The following is a 14,356-nucleotide window of genomic DNA, read 5'->3' as shown; positions in this document are numbered from 1 at the left end:
AAGCAAAGGCAGCAGACAACCTCCTGATAAAGTCAGAGCCGATAGATGGGGAGGGAGGGTTAAATGGTGGATCTTTAATTTTTATTGACACAGCAGAAACAAAATCTCCTCAGCTTCACTCTTCCAGTGAATCAAGCCTCACCTCTCACTTCATATTACTCTTTTGTACTTTCTTCCATGCTGCCCCTATGCTTGGAGCTCCCTCTCTATTCTGGAATGCCTAACAAGCACCCTCTCCTATCAAATTCCCCCTGAAAACTCACTCTCCCCCCTCCATGAAGTGCAGACATGTTAATCCTTGTCTGCAAAATGCTATCACCATCCCATCATATATTTCAAGATAAAACATATAGGAATACAGAGGAAGATCCTGTGTGATCAGTCTAATTAGACTGCAAGCTCCTCAGGCAATGACTTACAGCACCAACTAACTAGACTGTCAGTGTTTAAGTAGCTAAGACTAGCAGGGAGATATTCTTTATGAAGAACTCTCTACCCCTTTTATTCTCTCTCTCACTCTCACAAAGACTTTTTAAAAATGCATGAGACAATAAAGATACCCCTAATTCCCTTTTAGTCACTAGTAAACTTTGGGGAATTGGACCAGTAGCTCACCATTCACTTGACACATTTAATAATCTAGAAATTGTATCCTAGTTTTTCAACTCACCTTTTCACCACAGAATCATTACCTCTATGGTATCACCACAAACAAAACAATAACATTCACACAATTTTCTTGACAAGATTTTCACAGCATGTTCTGAGATGCTGTATGTGTCAGTAGTACAAATTCCTGCCCTGTCTTACTAATGGAAATGTAAACATAAGATGCCTCTTCATTTGCAATATCTTAAATACTGAAGTTACAGCAAGCTATGCCTCCTGCTCTCTGAGTGATTAATACAAGGGACACACTCAATAGTTCAGACCCAAAATCTGACCTATGGTCAAATGGTTGCAAGTCTGGTGGGGTTTACCCTTCAAATATTAATTCAGTTTTATTTTAAATCCACCACTTTGGTGCTTAGAAGCCTTTAAAAATGTCCTGTAAGAACATCATTCCAGTTTTGTGGGGCCTTCCCACAACCAAAGTTTGGTGCTCACATCCGGCAGCTGAACACCATTTCCACAGCTCTGAACATCTTTCTCCAGGAGTCTTCTATGATGCAGATGCACATCAAAGAGGTTATCAAAAAAGGTACCATGTTCTATTGCACTGGACTAAGCGAAGGCCAAAAATCAATACACATCATTTTAAAGCTTTAAAATGGTCATTTCAAATAAGAGAACTTGAAACTATTTTAAAAAATAAAAATCACAACTGTGATACAAAAGTTTTCTGTTCTGAGGCTTATGAAGGACATCCAACTAAACTCACAGATCAGTGGCAGAACAGCTAATCCCCAGGTGATCACTGGCCTTAAAAGACTGCTCTGTTGCTGCCTGTCATAACTAATGGGAGCCATTAAGCATTCTACTGTTGAGAAGCTTGCTGGAGACATTGAGCCCTGAATGACTAAAAGAAAGATTGGATGGAAATCTCTGAGAAGTCTGCAATTTGTATTTAGCACTATTGTACAGCTTAAAATTAGAGCAAGATGGTGAAAATATAAATAGCTTGTTAAAGCACGATTAAGGATTTTACTGAATGCTGGCAAAGCACAATAGAATGAAAGCTGCAAAACCAGCCTCTGTTCTGCTTTAGTATTTCAGAGATCTCCACACAGGGTGCAGAAATTCTACACCATATGTTCTGCGATACTCTGGCATAATGGGATGAGGTAAAGTACAGAGCTGTAGCAGCTTTACTTAGCCTAGTAGTCAAAAGAGAAAAAACAACAGTGAAATGAATGTTAATTCTGAAGATTTCAGTTAAAAATCAGTATTTCTGAAATTCCAGATGGATGTTGACAAGTGGCATCATTATGTAACAGCAGCAGCATAGGAATCTAATGTATGATTATAAATCAATACGACAGCAACATGGAAATTGATTTGCTAGGCCATAAAAAGACAAACAGTAGCAAATTATAGCTATTAATCTGATTGTTAAACAAAAATGGAAACTGGAGACTAGTATCTGTATTACCCAAGCCACAAAATATAACAAATCTGCAGTCACTAGAGCTTTACCACTGACATTGTGCTACACTGCACAGCCATCTGAATCATACATCCCTGGCATGGTAGAATTGTGGTCCTCCTGCTCCAATAGCACAGTCCCGCACTGTACAAGCTAAGGAGAATATCCAATACCTGTGAGTAGTGTAGGGCCTATATGACACCCAGATTCTGATTCCATGCAGTAGTGGACAATGGTCATCCCCACCCCATCAGCATGGACCACCTCATTACAACTTTCTTACTTCCCAGCCTGTACAACTCAACAGAGCAGAAAGCCTGTATTTGAATCTGGGTTATTTACTAATTAACAAAAAATAGATTTAAATAATATCAAAAAAATTATCGGTTATTAGACTGAAATGAGATATGGGGCTAGGGGAAACTTACCAAAACTCGATCTCCAATTTTGAGTTCTCTTTCTCCTTTCTTTACAGACCCAGCTTCAGAGAGGTTTGATATAGATTCACTTGCAGTTTTTGAAAGATTGCTAATTTGAGTAGGAGTAGAGTGTTCCTTGCCTGCTGGTGGTGAAGTCTTCTGAGGAATTCCTGTAGGAGGAGCTGCTGCAGGGGGAGAAGACACAATACTAACAGCTGATGTAGAGGTTGGTGAAGTCGCTCTAGAAGCATTAGCTGTCTGTGTACCATTGGCTTCATCTTCTGCCAGCACTTTTCTTGTCAGCTTTGATGGCCTTGTAAATATTCCCCGTGAAGGTTCACACTGGAAATAGCGAACTCCAGCTACAGATCCATCATTCTTGCCAATGGGTTCATCTAGAACAATCCCTGCCCACTGTCCTGGAGCAAACTGTGTTTCTCCAAGAAACTGAATAAAGCCAGGTTTGTTTCCATTGACCCAAACACGCTCCCCAACTCTGAAGTCATCCACAAAGTCATCATGTGCCTCCAAGGTGGGGGTGCTTGACGGCTTTTCACTGGACACTGCTTTTTCTGCTGGAGCTGGAACCACACACAATAAGGAGGCAATATCAGTTAAAACACATTTATATTCCAGTATGCATCATGAGCTTGTTTCCATTTAGAAATATCCAGTATGTAACTCTGAAGGAAGAAAGTAAACATGTATTTTCTTACTGCTATATTGAGATTGCAGTATTCTCACATTTCCTTAACCAGTTTCAGAACTTAACAGCTAAACAGCCTTTAATCCAGACTTGCAATGTTTTAATGAAAATTTACCAGCCCTGCACAAAATCCAATTGCCCACCTTTACCATTATGATGAAAAAAATGTTGGACTTACTCTTCAAGAAAAACTGCTTGCCCCAGAACTCTGAATTGGGCTTAAGCATATTCTGACTATGTACCAAATTGTTCCATTATAAACATATCAGAACTGAATAACTGAGATTTGCGTTTTGGGGCTGGGATTGTCCAAGGTGTCTAAGAGCCGACTTCCAGCAGAACTTGGATGCCTGACTTCCTCAGGTGCCTTTGAAGATCCCAGTCTGTATTTCTATTGTGAATTTAATATCTCAAGATGCTTTACACTCTTTAGCAAGTTAAGTCTAACCCTTCACTGAGATAGTATTAGCCACAGATGATAGGTGAGAAAACAGAAGTCCAAAAAAGCTTGAACCTAAAGAAAGTCCCTAGAATCTAGAGAGTCTGACTCCCAGGCCTATGCTTTAACCATACGCTCATTAGTCTCCTTTGTCCATTTAAAATTGGGATACATTTAATAATCATCAGCTTCATTTATGAGCTGCCTGACTAGATGGTCAATTTGGCAAAAATTGCTGTTTTGAGAAGATGAGAGCTTTGGGCCTCAAGCCTTTACAATATTTGTATCTATACAGAAATGAATGTTTGTTTCTAAGGGCTAGTCTACACTTACGAGCCAGGTCGACGTGGTGAGTTCGACTTCTCGGAGTTCGAACTATCGCGTCTAATCTGGACGCGATAGTTCGAACTCCGGAAGCGATAGTTCGAACTCCGGTACTCCACCACTGCAAAAGGCGGTGGCGGAGTCGACCTTGGAGCCGCGGACTTCGATTCCGCGGCGTCTGGACGGGTGAGTAGTTCGAACTAGGGTACTTCGAATTCAGCTACGCTATTCACATAGCTGAATTTGCGTACCCTAGTTCGACCCCGCTTCTTAGTGTGGACCAGCCCTAAGACTCTAAAGTACCAGCATATTTTACTCAATAGCCGGGCACATTCTGAAAGATCAAAAATAAAAACACATAATACTATGGCACTAAATTTATATTTACTAGACAGAACGTAAAATTGTATATTACTGTCAGAAAAGCTTGAAGACTTGTATTATGGTATGATCACTTTAACAGATTACTGTACTGAGGAGCAAACAAGCAGCAGTTGGCTATACTGGCAAGCACATACCTCAGACCCCACATAACCAATAATATGCCACATAATGACATGATACCTGGAATGCAGCTGACCTTGATTTGTAATGAGTGACCAGCTCACAATTCACAAGTCTGGAAGCATGGCACACTCCAAGATAGAATGTTCTTCCTCAGAATGACCAATTCTTTGAATTATATCGCTAGGTAAATGGAGTAACATTCAAGGAAATAAAATAACCCTTTAAATTTTTTTAAAATGCCCTTTTCTTATGAACTCAGAATTATGCCCAGTTTGTAAATTCTGATTTTACTGTGTACTGAACACATCAGTTCAGTTAGATTAAATATGAGAATTCAGCCGCAACCTTCAGATTAGTTTTGTTAGAAGAAAGGATACTTAAGAAAAAAAAGTGTTAAGATATTAAAATCTTCATTACCAGCAGCAACAGATGCAGCTGTTTTCAATGCTGTACTTCCAGGCTTGCTGATCTTGGTAGGAGCCTTAAGCCCACTTGGTTTTAACATACTCATCTTTCTTATGTCGTCGATGTTTATCCCCTTTGTCCGTAGTAACTATCTTTTCCCAAACATGGATGCAGTATGTGCTTCTATGTTTTCTGCCTTTGAGTTAAGCCTGTATATAAAAATGTTAGAGACAAAATAAAATACATATTTTAAATCCTATAGAATAAAGAATTTGTAAAAAAACTGCTGTACAGAAAGTACAGCCCCATACAACAACACCACAAATATTCTCAGAGGGAGTCAGGCATTTCCCATGTTTTAGAAGACTTTCCTACTGAAAGAAATCTTGAGTCTGAAGCTAAAGCATTGAGACAATTCACGACATTAAACACTGCTGTGTTCAGCTTGAGCTTTAAACTAAAGAGTTATTTTAAGAATGAAAAACAAAGCCCTTAACAGCATTACTAACACCACCACGCACAGATGTAATCATTTTATGCACCGTACAGCTTTAAGTCAAGTATTTTTAAAGTGTTGCAACAGCCCAGTGAAAACAAATTTAGACTAGCAAGAGGGCTGACTGCAAGTCAGTAAAGGGACTTGGGACTTAGGACAAACAGAAAGCTTTTTTAAATGATCTGAACTGAAAGCTAAGATGGATCAGCAGAGTCTGTTAGACCCAGAGAGCTAACAAGTAAACACCCACCTCAGTTCTCTTGGAATCCAGCATTTAGGATCATGAGACCCATTAGCTCATCATAAAAGTCCCCAATACAGTGCCCCAGCTCCAATCCTTTGGAACCAGAGTTAGGCGGAAGAGGAATTAGGTTGCTAGGCTAGAGAGCAGTTCTGACTCAGAGACCAGCTATAGGTTTTCCAGGGAGACATACCATGAGATTTTTGTCCAAAGAGAAGGAAGGCATCTTTTCTCCTGACTACAAAAACTTTAGAATTTGCTTCCTTCAAATATAATTTGAATTTAAAGCTAGTGTTTGGGTTGTTCTCTTCTTTAAAACTACACAGTTCTACAGTCAATATACCTTGGATATATACTGAATTTTACAAAGGCAGCATTTAAGTTAATAGCATTTTGGTTAAAGAAACACTGACAGAGCAGTGGTGACAAATGACTATTAAAAATCGCACTAGGGAGCCGAACAAAAGCTTGGGGAAAGGTTAGAAGAAATTTAAATATGAAGAAATCACACTACTTGCTTAACTATTTTCTCAGAGCATGACAAGCAGGAACTGAAAGGTGGGTCCTGACCCTACTATTTACTTAGGCTATGTACACACTACAGTTACTGTCCATAAGGTATGTCACTCAGGGGTGTGAATAAGCCACACCCACCCACCCCCTGAGTGATGTACCAGTGTGGACAGCACAATGTTGGTGGGAGAGCTTCTGCCATTGGCTTAGAACGTCTGCACTAGCAGCACTAGAGCGGCACAACTGCATCAGTGCAGCTGTGCCATTGTAAGCTCGGTAGTGTAGCCATAGCCTTAGTGTCTTGGCACCAATCTGTGCATGTACTCAGCCTGGACGCTTGCAGCTTTTAGTTCCCCCAGTTCAAGTACTACCAACTCCCGGGCCTGCAATTTTGGCATATGATAAATCCTAAAGCAGGAAAAGCAGTAATGAAGGAGAGAAATTCATTCTACAGTAATGAAGACTAAAGAGGGACAACATCAATGTCTTTTACCTACCAAAGTAAATTTTACTCTTCATGTATTATTAATGGACAGCATGCTAGAGCTGCTGAAAATCAATTCACTGTGAAACAAAAAAGTATCAGTCATGCTGCCTCACAGACTTAGTGACTAAGAAGTGAAGCATTCTTGTACTATTTCAAGGTCAGCCGTGCCAAATTCAAACCATGTTCTAATAGCTATGCTAAAAATTTACACTTTGCTAACAAGCTGTAATTACCACCTCTGATGTTTGGCGCGTAAGTTATGCACATAAATAAGAAAATTCTGAGGTTGCTAAAAGTAACATTGTACAGATTGCTGAATATTTCTTCATCAAAGTGATCCTAGAAACATGCCTCCAACTCCTTTGTTAGAGTTATTACTAAATGAAGAGAAAGTCTCTGGAGTTATTCTTTTAGTGAGGCATGCATAAATCGCCCCTGAATCTTATACTTGAGCTTTCGCATGCATGAACAAGCAGAGAGACAGTCATGACAAATACAGACTAAGCTGTGAGAGAACAGGAAGGCATACATTTTATAAACAAGAATAACTAGAGCAGGGGAGGGCAAACTTTTTGGCCTGAGGGCCACATCGGGTTTCCAAAATTGTATGGAGGGCTAGTTAGGAGAGGCTGTGCCTCCCCAAACAGCCAGGCCTGGCCCCTGCCCCCTATCTGACACCCCACCCCCCCGCTTCTCACCCCATCCAACCTCCCTTGTTCCTTGTCCCCTGACATCGCCCCCCCGGGACCCCTGCCCCCCCACCCCTCCCTGTCTCCTGCCCCCCACCCCTGACTGCCCCCCAGGAACCTCTGCCCCATTCAACCCCCGTTCCCCACCCTCTGACCACCCCGCCCCCATCCACACCCCCTGACCCACCACTCCGAACTCCCCTGCCCTCTATCCAACCCCCCCTGCTCCCTGTCCCCTTATCGAGCTGCTCGGTGCACTGGTGGCTGGCGGCGCTACAGCAATGCCGCCCAGAGCACCAGGACAGGCAGCCGTGCCGCCCAGCTGGAGCCAGCCACACCACTGCACAGCACAGAACACTGGGTCAGGCTGCTGCCGCCCAGCGTATTGCGCTGGGGGTGCCATGAGCGGAGGCTGCGGGGGAGGGGGAACAGCATGGGGCTAGCCTCCCGGGCCAGGAGCTCAGGGGCAGAGCAGGATGGTCCTGCAGGCTGTATGTGGCCCATGGGCCGTAGTTTGCCCACCTCTGAACTAGAGGGTTGCACACACTTTGTTGCTTTTGAAGGCCAAATACACACCATATACCAGTGTCCTTGCATCCAACATTCCCCCCACAAGCTCTCTCTCTATCTTCCCATCCCCCTCTATATTTCAAGGGCTCCCTGCAGCCCCACTTCCACCCCACCCTCATCCCAAGGGTTCTGTATACCGCCCATTGCCCCATCTATCTCCTTCCCCCCATGCCAGGGTTTGTGTGCAGCCCCATTCCGCCCTTCCTCTGACACCAGGGGCTAATCAGGTAGTTCTCAACTTTTAATTCCATTGACGTTAAAAGTTTCAAGAAAGATTCAGAAATAATTTCAACATAATTTAGCACTTTTCTCATAATGAAACAAGACGGATGCTAAATCTAGTTTGTATTATCCATCAGTACAACTGACTCATCTTCGGTCCATTTTGAACAATTAGAATACCTGCTCATTTAAATTTTTCAAAGATAGTTATAGTTATTAAGTAAAGGCTGGTAGTTTAATTCATCTGTGATTAGGTTTGTAGCCAACTTCAGCAATACAAGAATTGTGAACACCAACATTGCAACACTTGCTCTCAAAAGTTTCAGGTTACAACTGCAAGAGTCTTCATTGATCTCAGCTGTATTAGTAAAATCATAGCCCATTTCAGTATCCTCAGAATGTCCCATCAACACTGAATAAGACAGCTTACTGTTGAGCCCGAAGTGAAGGAAGCTAGCTCATCACTAAAAACAAAACATTTAAAAATCAAGATTCATGACTGTAGCTCGTTCCAAGACTAGCTGTAATAAGCCAGCTCATATGCTTTTCTGTCTCCATTTTCTTCTCCCTAAAGAATTTGTGATTTAAAGGTATTTTTGGGAAAAGCTACAAATTGCTACCTGGATTCTGTCACATGATCTTGCCAAAACCTAGACTCAAAGCCAAAACCTATGGGGGGAGGTGAAGAAGAGTAAAAGGACCAAACAGCACTAAACTGAGCAATTCAACTTAAAAAGCAGTTTGTACCCATCTTTCTGACTAAGTACCAGCAACTAGCTTGAAAGAGAATCTTACACAGTCCTCAGCCAAGGAGATCACCACACTGTAGGTAAGGAGGTCTTTGAGACCAAGGAAGGGTTACAAAAGGAGGAGAAAGAGGAAATACCAGTGTCTGACAAAGGCACAGAGTTGTGAGATACTGTATCTTGAAATTGATATACTAGATCAGTAGTTCTCGAACTGTGAGTCAGGACCCCAAGGTGGGTCGTGACCCTGTTTTAATGTGAAAGCAGCAAAGAATCCTGTGGCACCTTAGAGACTAACAGACTATAACTGTTAGTCTATAAGGTGCCACAGGATTCTTTGCTGCTTTTACAGAACCAGACTAACACGGCTCCCCCTCTGATACTTGTTTTAATGTGGTCGCCCAGGCTAGCTTAGACTTGCTGGGGACCAGGGCCGAAGCCAGAGCCCCACTGCCTGAGGCCCGAGCCTGAGGGCTTCAGCCCTGGGCGGCAGGGCTCAGATTACAGGCCCCCTGCCTAGGGCTCAAGCCCTCGGGCTTTGGCTTTGTGCTCCCAGTCCAGGGTGGTGGGGCTTTGGCCCCTCCACCCTGGGTGGTGGGCTCCGGCAGGCTCAGGCTTCAATCCCCACTCCTGGGGTCATGTAGTAGTTTTTGTTGTCAGAAGCAGGTCGTGGTGCAATGAAGTTTGAGAACTTCTGTACTAGATTTAACTCTGCATAATGATTCTCATTACTAAAACCTCACGGAGTGAACAAGGAATTCTACAGCACTTCTTCTGAAGCATGTCCCACCTGCAAAAAGCTGCATGTTTATCCCTTTTCAGGGCATGCAGTAACCCTACCAATTAACCTAGAAGGAAAATAAGCAGGGCAGAAAGGCAGCAATAAGGAGTGCAGATGACTAACAGAACTGTTGTAATCCGGAATTTCATTCTCTCACTCTACCCATCCGTGGCCACTTTGACTCTGCTGGTCTCAAGTCCAAGTTTGCAATAAATGAGGATTCAGTATGAAGTCAGGAACACAGAACTTGCCGTACCAGATCAGATCAGTCGTCCATTAGTCCTGTGTCCTCTCAGGCACTGGCCAGTAAAAAAGTTTTAAGAAGAAAGTGCAGAACCCCATAGTGGAGAATTATGGAATAACCTGGCCATAAAGAGAGTGCTTCCTAAATTCTGGCAGTTAAAAGCTGATTTATGACCTCAAGCATGGGGTTTTATACTATTCTTTCCTGCCAAATCCAAATGAATATAATGGTTTCCTAGAATCCCCCTAAAACACTTTGACTCAATGCTATCTTATGGCAGAGAGTTCTGCAGGTTAGTTATACATTTGTATAGAAAAGGATATTTCCTTGTATTTGTTTTAAATTTGCTGCTTTTCAATTTATATTGAATGCCCCCTTACTGCATTATAATAAATGGGACTGCCTGATTTACTTTTCCTTTGTCATTTATTATTTCATACACGCCTCTCACATCCCCTGACTAAATTAACAGTCCTAATCTTTTTACTCTTTCCCTACATTTTCATCACCCATCTCCAAATCCTCTATTTCTGCTCTTTATCAGGTGTTCATAATTTAAAAAAAAGACTTACTATGTGATTAACTAGACATGCAGAGAGAAGAGACGAGATAAGCACTTTCCCTTTGGGTGGGGAAAGTAGGGTAAACAGGCAAGGAATAAAGACATATTTTATTGTGTCTTTTCAATGCCTCAGTATCCTGTATTCATTTAAAAGCCATAATCTATTTAATGTAATGCCAGTGGTCTCAATCCCTGATCTAAAATACACCTGAAAATCCTCAGGATGATTATTTGGAGAGATTTGCTACAAGAAATAGTGGCAGGCAGAAGGGAGAGGCCAAGTGTAGAGGGTTAAAAATTTTGCTGCTGTGAAATCTATAGAAGTGATGATGGATGAGCAAATATTTTAAAAATAAATCTTAGGGCCAGGGAACAAGGCAGACATGCCTCTGAAGTCAGTGATAAAAAAAAAACAAACTTGAACCAGTTTTATTGTGCTTAGCCAGAGAAGAAGCACTGGACCCAATAACAGAGGTGAAAGGCAAACACACAGTCATCAAGGAAAGGACACAACTAAGGGTATGCCTACACTGCAATTAGACACCCGCTGCTGACCTGTGCCATCTGACTAAGGGGCTTGGGCTATGGGTTTAATTGGAGTGTAGACATTCATGGCTTGTCTTCAAAATGGAGCTAAATCGGTACTGTTGCAATTGATGCAGCGGCATCAATTTAGCAGGTCTAGTGAAGACATGCTCAATCGATGGGTGAGCACTCTTCCATCGATTTCTGTATTCCACCTCAATGAGAGGCGGAAGCAATGTCGGCAGGAGAGCGTCTCCTGTCAACATAGCGTAGTGTGGACCCCATGGCAAATAGATCTAAGTTACATTGACTTGAGTTATGGTACTAACGTAACTCAAATCACTTCACTTAGATTGACTAGCAGTGGTAGTGTAGACCTGCCCCCCGGCTCAGGCTGGAGCCCATGCTCTGGGATCCTCTTACCTCTCAGAGTCCCAGAACCTGGGCCCCAGCCATGCCCAAACAACTACACCTCAATTAAATAGCTCCTTATCCTGAGCTCTGTGAGCCTGAGTCAGCTTGGACTGACCAGTTGTGGGTTTTTAACTGCAGTGTAACCATGCCCTAAGAGGGAAAAATCGAGTCAGAAGCACAGGGAGTTATTTATTGAATCTCTTTTGGAGATTTTGACATTCCTTCCCTTTGTTGGTTTGTGCTTCAATCTTCAACTCACTGAAATGGTGTTCTGCTGTTTTGTTTGTATTTAATGAAAATATTGTTTGTCTACTTAAGATGAAAGTTTGTAACAAAAATACAAATGTATCAATTATCCCCACTAAGGAGTGAATGGTCTCAAAGAATTTTTTTTCCAATCTCCAAAAAGCTTTGGAGCACTTTCCTTAGTTTAAGTTTAAAACAGCACCTATTTTTCTCCCCAAGGTCAGATATATACTACAAGCTTGCTCATCTTTTTAAACTTTTAACTCTTTTCACTTGTTAAAAAGTATGTCAAGTAACATACAGCTATGCCAGCCTGTGTCAATGGAGTACAGAGACAGACAGACATACGCACAAACACACACACAGATAGCATGGCATAGCCATGCTAAATTAAATGCAACATCTGATCTTGAAAACAATCTCAAGACACAGGCAACCTTTTAGAGGAGCTTGAGCTCAAATGTCCCTATTTATAGTATTCAAATGTTGGCAGGTGTGCTCTATAATCAGGGTCCTGGGAATTCTGTAGCTTTTCAGTGTCAGTGACACATTCTTAATACGTGGATTTCTTCACAATGAAAGTTACATTTTTAAAATGCCTTCCTTGTCTCCTTAACTTCAGAAGGAATCCCACCCACAAAGACAGATATTTAAAACATTCCCCACCCCCTTCCTTCCTACATCAAAGTGCTTCACTAGACATTGATTCAATAGCTGGCTCAATGGCTAAATAGTATGATGCTGTTCACTGCCTTCCTCCCAAGGGGACAATTAACAAAACAGCAAACCCATATCTTTTAGGGCAGGAAAATTATGAACACACTCTACAGACTGAAGCTATTCCTGGTCTGACCTGTCAGACCTGGAGTCAGGCAAGCTTTGCAGACCTGTCACAATGCCCATTTCATAGTCAAAATTTAGTCCATTTTCATGCTGGCAAAATAAACTGTAGTTCTTTGCCTTACTAGTGTACAATCAAGTTATTTTCTACTGAGATAATGCAAACACAACATGTGTCTGATAACCTGCACTGTTAATAAATCAAGGCTAAAAGCAGCAGCACTGTAGTCTCATTTTCAATATGTTTTGGAGAAAGTCTCTAAAGAAAAAAAGCCCCAAAACTTCAGAGAGCCAATTTCAGCAATGAAAAATAAATTTTACTCTGGGAGGAATTAAACAGGTGAAAGCATGTGGAAGGAGTTAGGGATGCATCACTATCACATTTCTTTAACACAAGACAAGCTGAGAAATTAATCTTTTACTGTAGCAAGCTCTTTAAAGGACAGTAGTCCCCTCCCCCCCCCACCCTTATTTGTATTAAAGTATTGTCTATACCAGGGATTGGCAACCTTTCAGGAGTGGTGTGCCAAATCTTCATTTATTCACTCTAATTTAAGGTTTTGCATGCCGGTAATACATTTTAATATTTTTAGAAGGTCTCTTTCTATAAGTCTATAATATATATAACTAAACTATTGTTGTATGTAAAGTAAATAAGGTTTTTAAAATGTTTAAGCAGCTTCATTTAAAATTAAATTAAAATGCAGAACCCCCCGGACCGGTGGCCAGGACCCGGGCAGTGTGAGTGCCACTGAAAGTCAGCTCGCGTGCCATCTTCGGCACCCGTGCCATAGGTTGCCTACCCCGGTCTATACATACAACCAGAGATAGACAATGGCCTTGTCCAAATCTAGAATGTGGGTAATGTAGCCTCTCAGTCCTTTGCTCACTAGCCTGGTAAGTGCAAGTCACCATATGCTTTCTAATTTAAGCTACTGGACTCCAGCTGCTGTAGACAAGGCAAGTCAAAATGGAAGGCACACACACCACTGTAGAACCTCTCCTGAAACATAAACACCCCAAAACAAGCCTGGGCCCCCATTGTGGTTTGTTCCAACCTCAGAGATGGTCTGAACTGAGCCCACTAACTTATCATTTTGCCTGAACCAATGAACAGTGCCTGAGATTAGTGACAGAGTCACTTTTGACTTTATTTGAACTCAGGGGGGAGAAGTATAATTGAGCTATAATAAAAAAAATAAAATAATTGGAGATACACCAATCTCCTAGAACTGGAAGGGACCTTGAAAGGTCATCGAGTCCAGCCCCCTGCCTTCACTAGCAGGACCAATTACTGATTTTTGCCCCAGATCCCTAAGTGGCCCCCTCAAGGATTGAGCTCACAACCCTGGGTTTAGCAGGCCAATGCTCAAACCACTGGCTATCCCTTATGGGGATAGCTGAGAGCAGGGGTGGCTCTAGGAATTGCGCCACCCCAAGCAGGGCGGCATGCTGCGGGGGGCGCTCTGGCGGTCGCCGGTCCCGCAGCTCCAGTGGACCTCCTGCAGACGTGACTGCGGAGGGTCCGCTGGTCCCGCGGCTCCGGTGGACCTCCCGCAGGCGTGCCTGGCCAATGCGGGAGGCAGGAAGCCGCGGCCAGAACATCCCTCGGCTGGCGCCGCTTCCTGCCTCCCGCATTGGCCTGGGACCGCGAACCGCGGCCAGTGGGAGCCGCGATCGGCCGAACTTGCCGATGCGGCAGATAAACAAACCGGGCCGGCCCGCCAGGGTGCTTACCCTGGCGAGCCGGGAGCCGCAGGTTGCCGACCCCTGGCTTATACCCTGCAACTAGCACCTTATTTAGTCCCAGTACATGGGTCACAGAAATGACATGTATGAAGACTGAACTGCCCTCTTTGTCCAAAAGGAAGCTCCCCAAAATAGACAACGTGGA

The 14,356-nt window shown here is 42.8% G+C and overlaps 1 protein-coding gene across 3 annotated transcripts in view; it reads right to left on the bottom strand.

Annotated features, from left to right (window-relative positions):
* CLIP1 (CAP-Gly domain containing linker protein 1) overlaps positions 1-14,356 on the bottom strand; it is a 117,435-nt gene that overhangs the window by 76,237 nt on the left and 26,842 nt on the right. For all 3 annotated transcript variants that reach the window (XM_044990096.1, XM_044990098.1, XM_044990097.1), the window contains exons 2-3: positions 4,899-5,095; positions 2,515-3,086 (exon numbers count right to left, since the gene is read on the bottom strand). In XM_044990096.1, the coding sequence (XP_044846031.1) occupies positions 2,515-3,086; positions 4,899-4,992 (666 nt within the window). In that variant the 5' untranslated portion in view covers positions 4,993-5,095. The remainder of the gene's footprint in view (positions 1-2,514; positions 3,087-4,898; positions 5,096-14,356) is intronic.

The sequence above is a fragment of the Mauremys mutica genome, chromosome 16 (assembly GCF_020497125.1).
Source record: "Mauremys mutica isolate MM-2020 ecotype Southern chromosome 16, ASM2049712v1, whole genome shotgun sequence".
Lineage (NCBI taxonomy): Eukaryota > Metazoa > Chordata > Testudines > Geoemydidae > Mauremys > Mauremys mutica.
The sequence above is the reverse complement of the archived record's forward strand: the minus strand, read 5'-3'. Positions and strand labels throughout refer to the sequence as shown.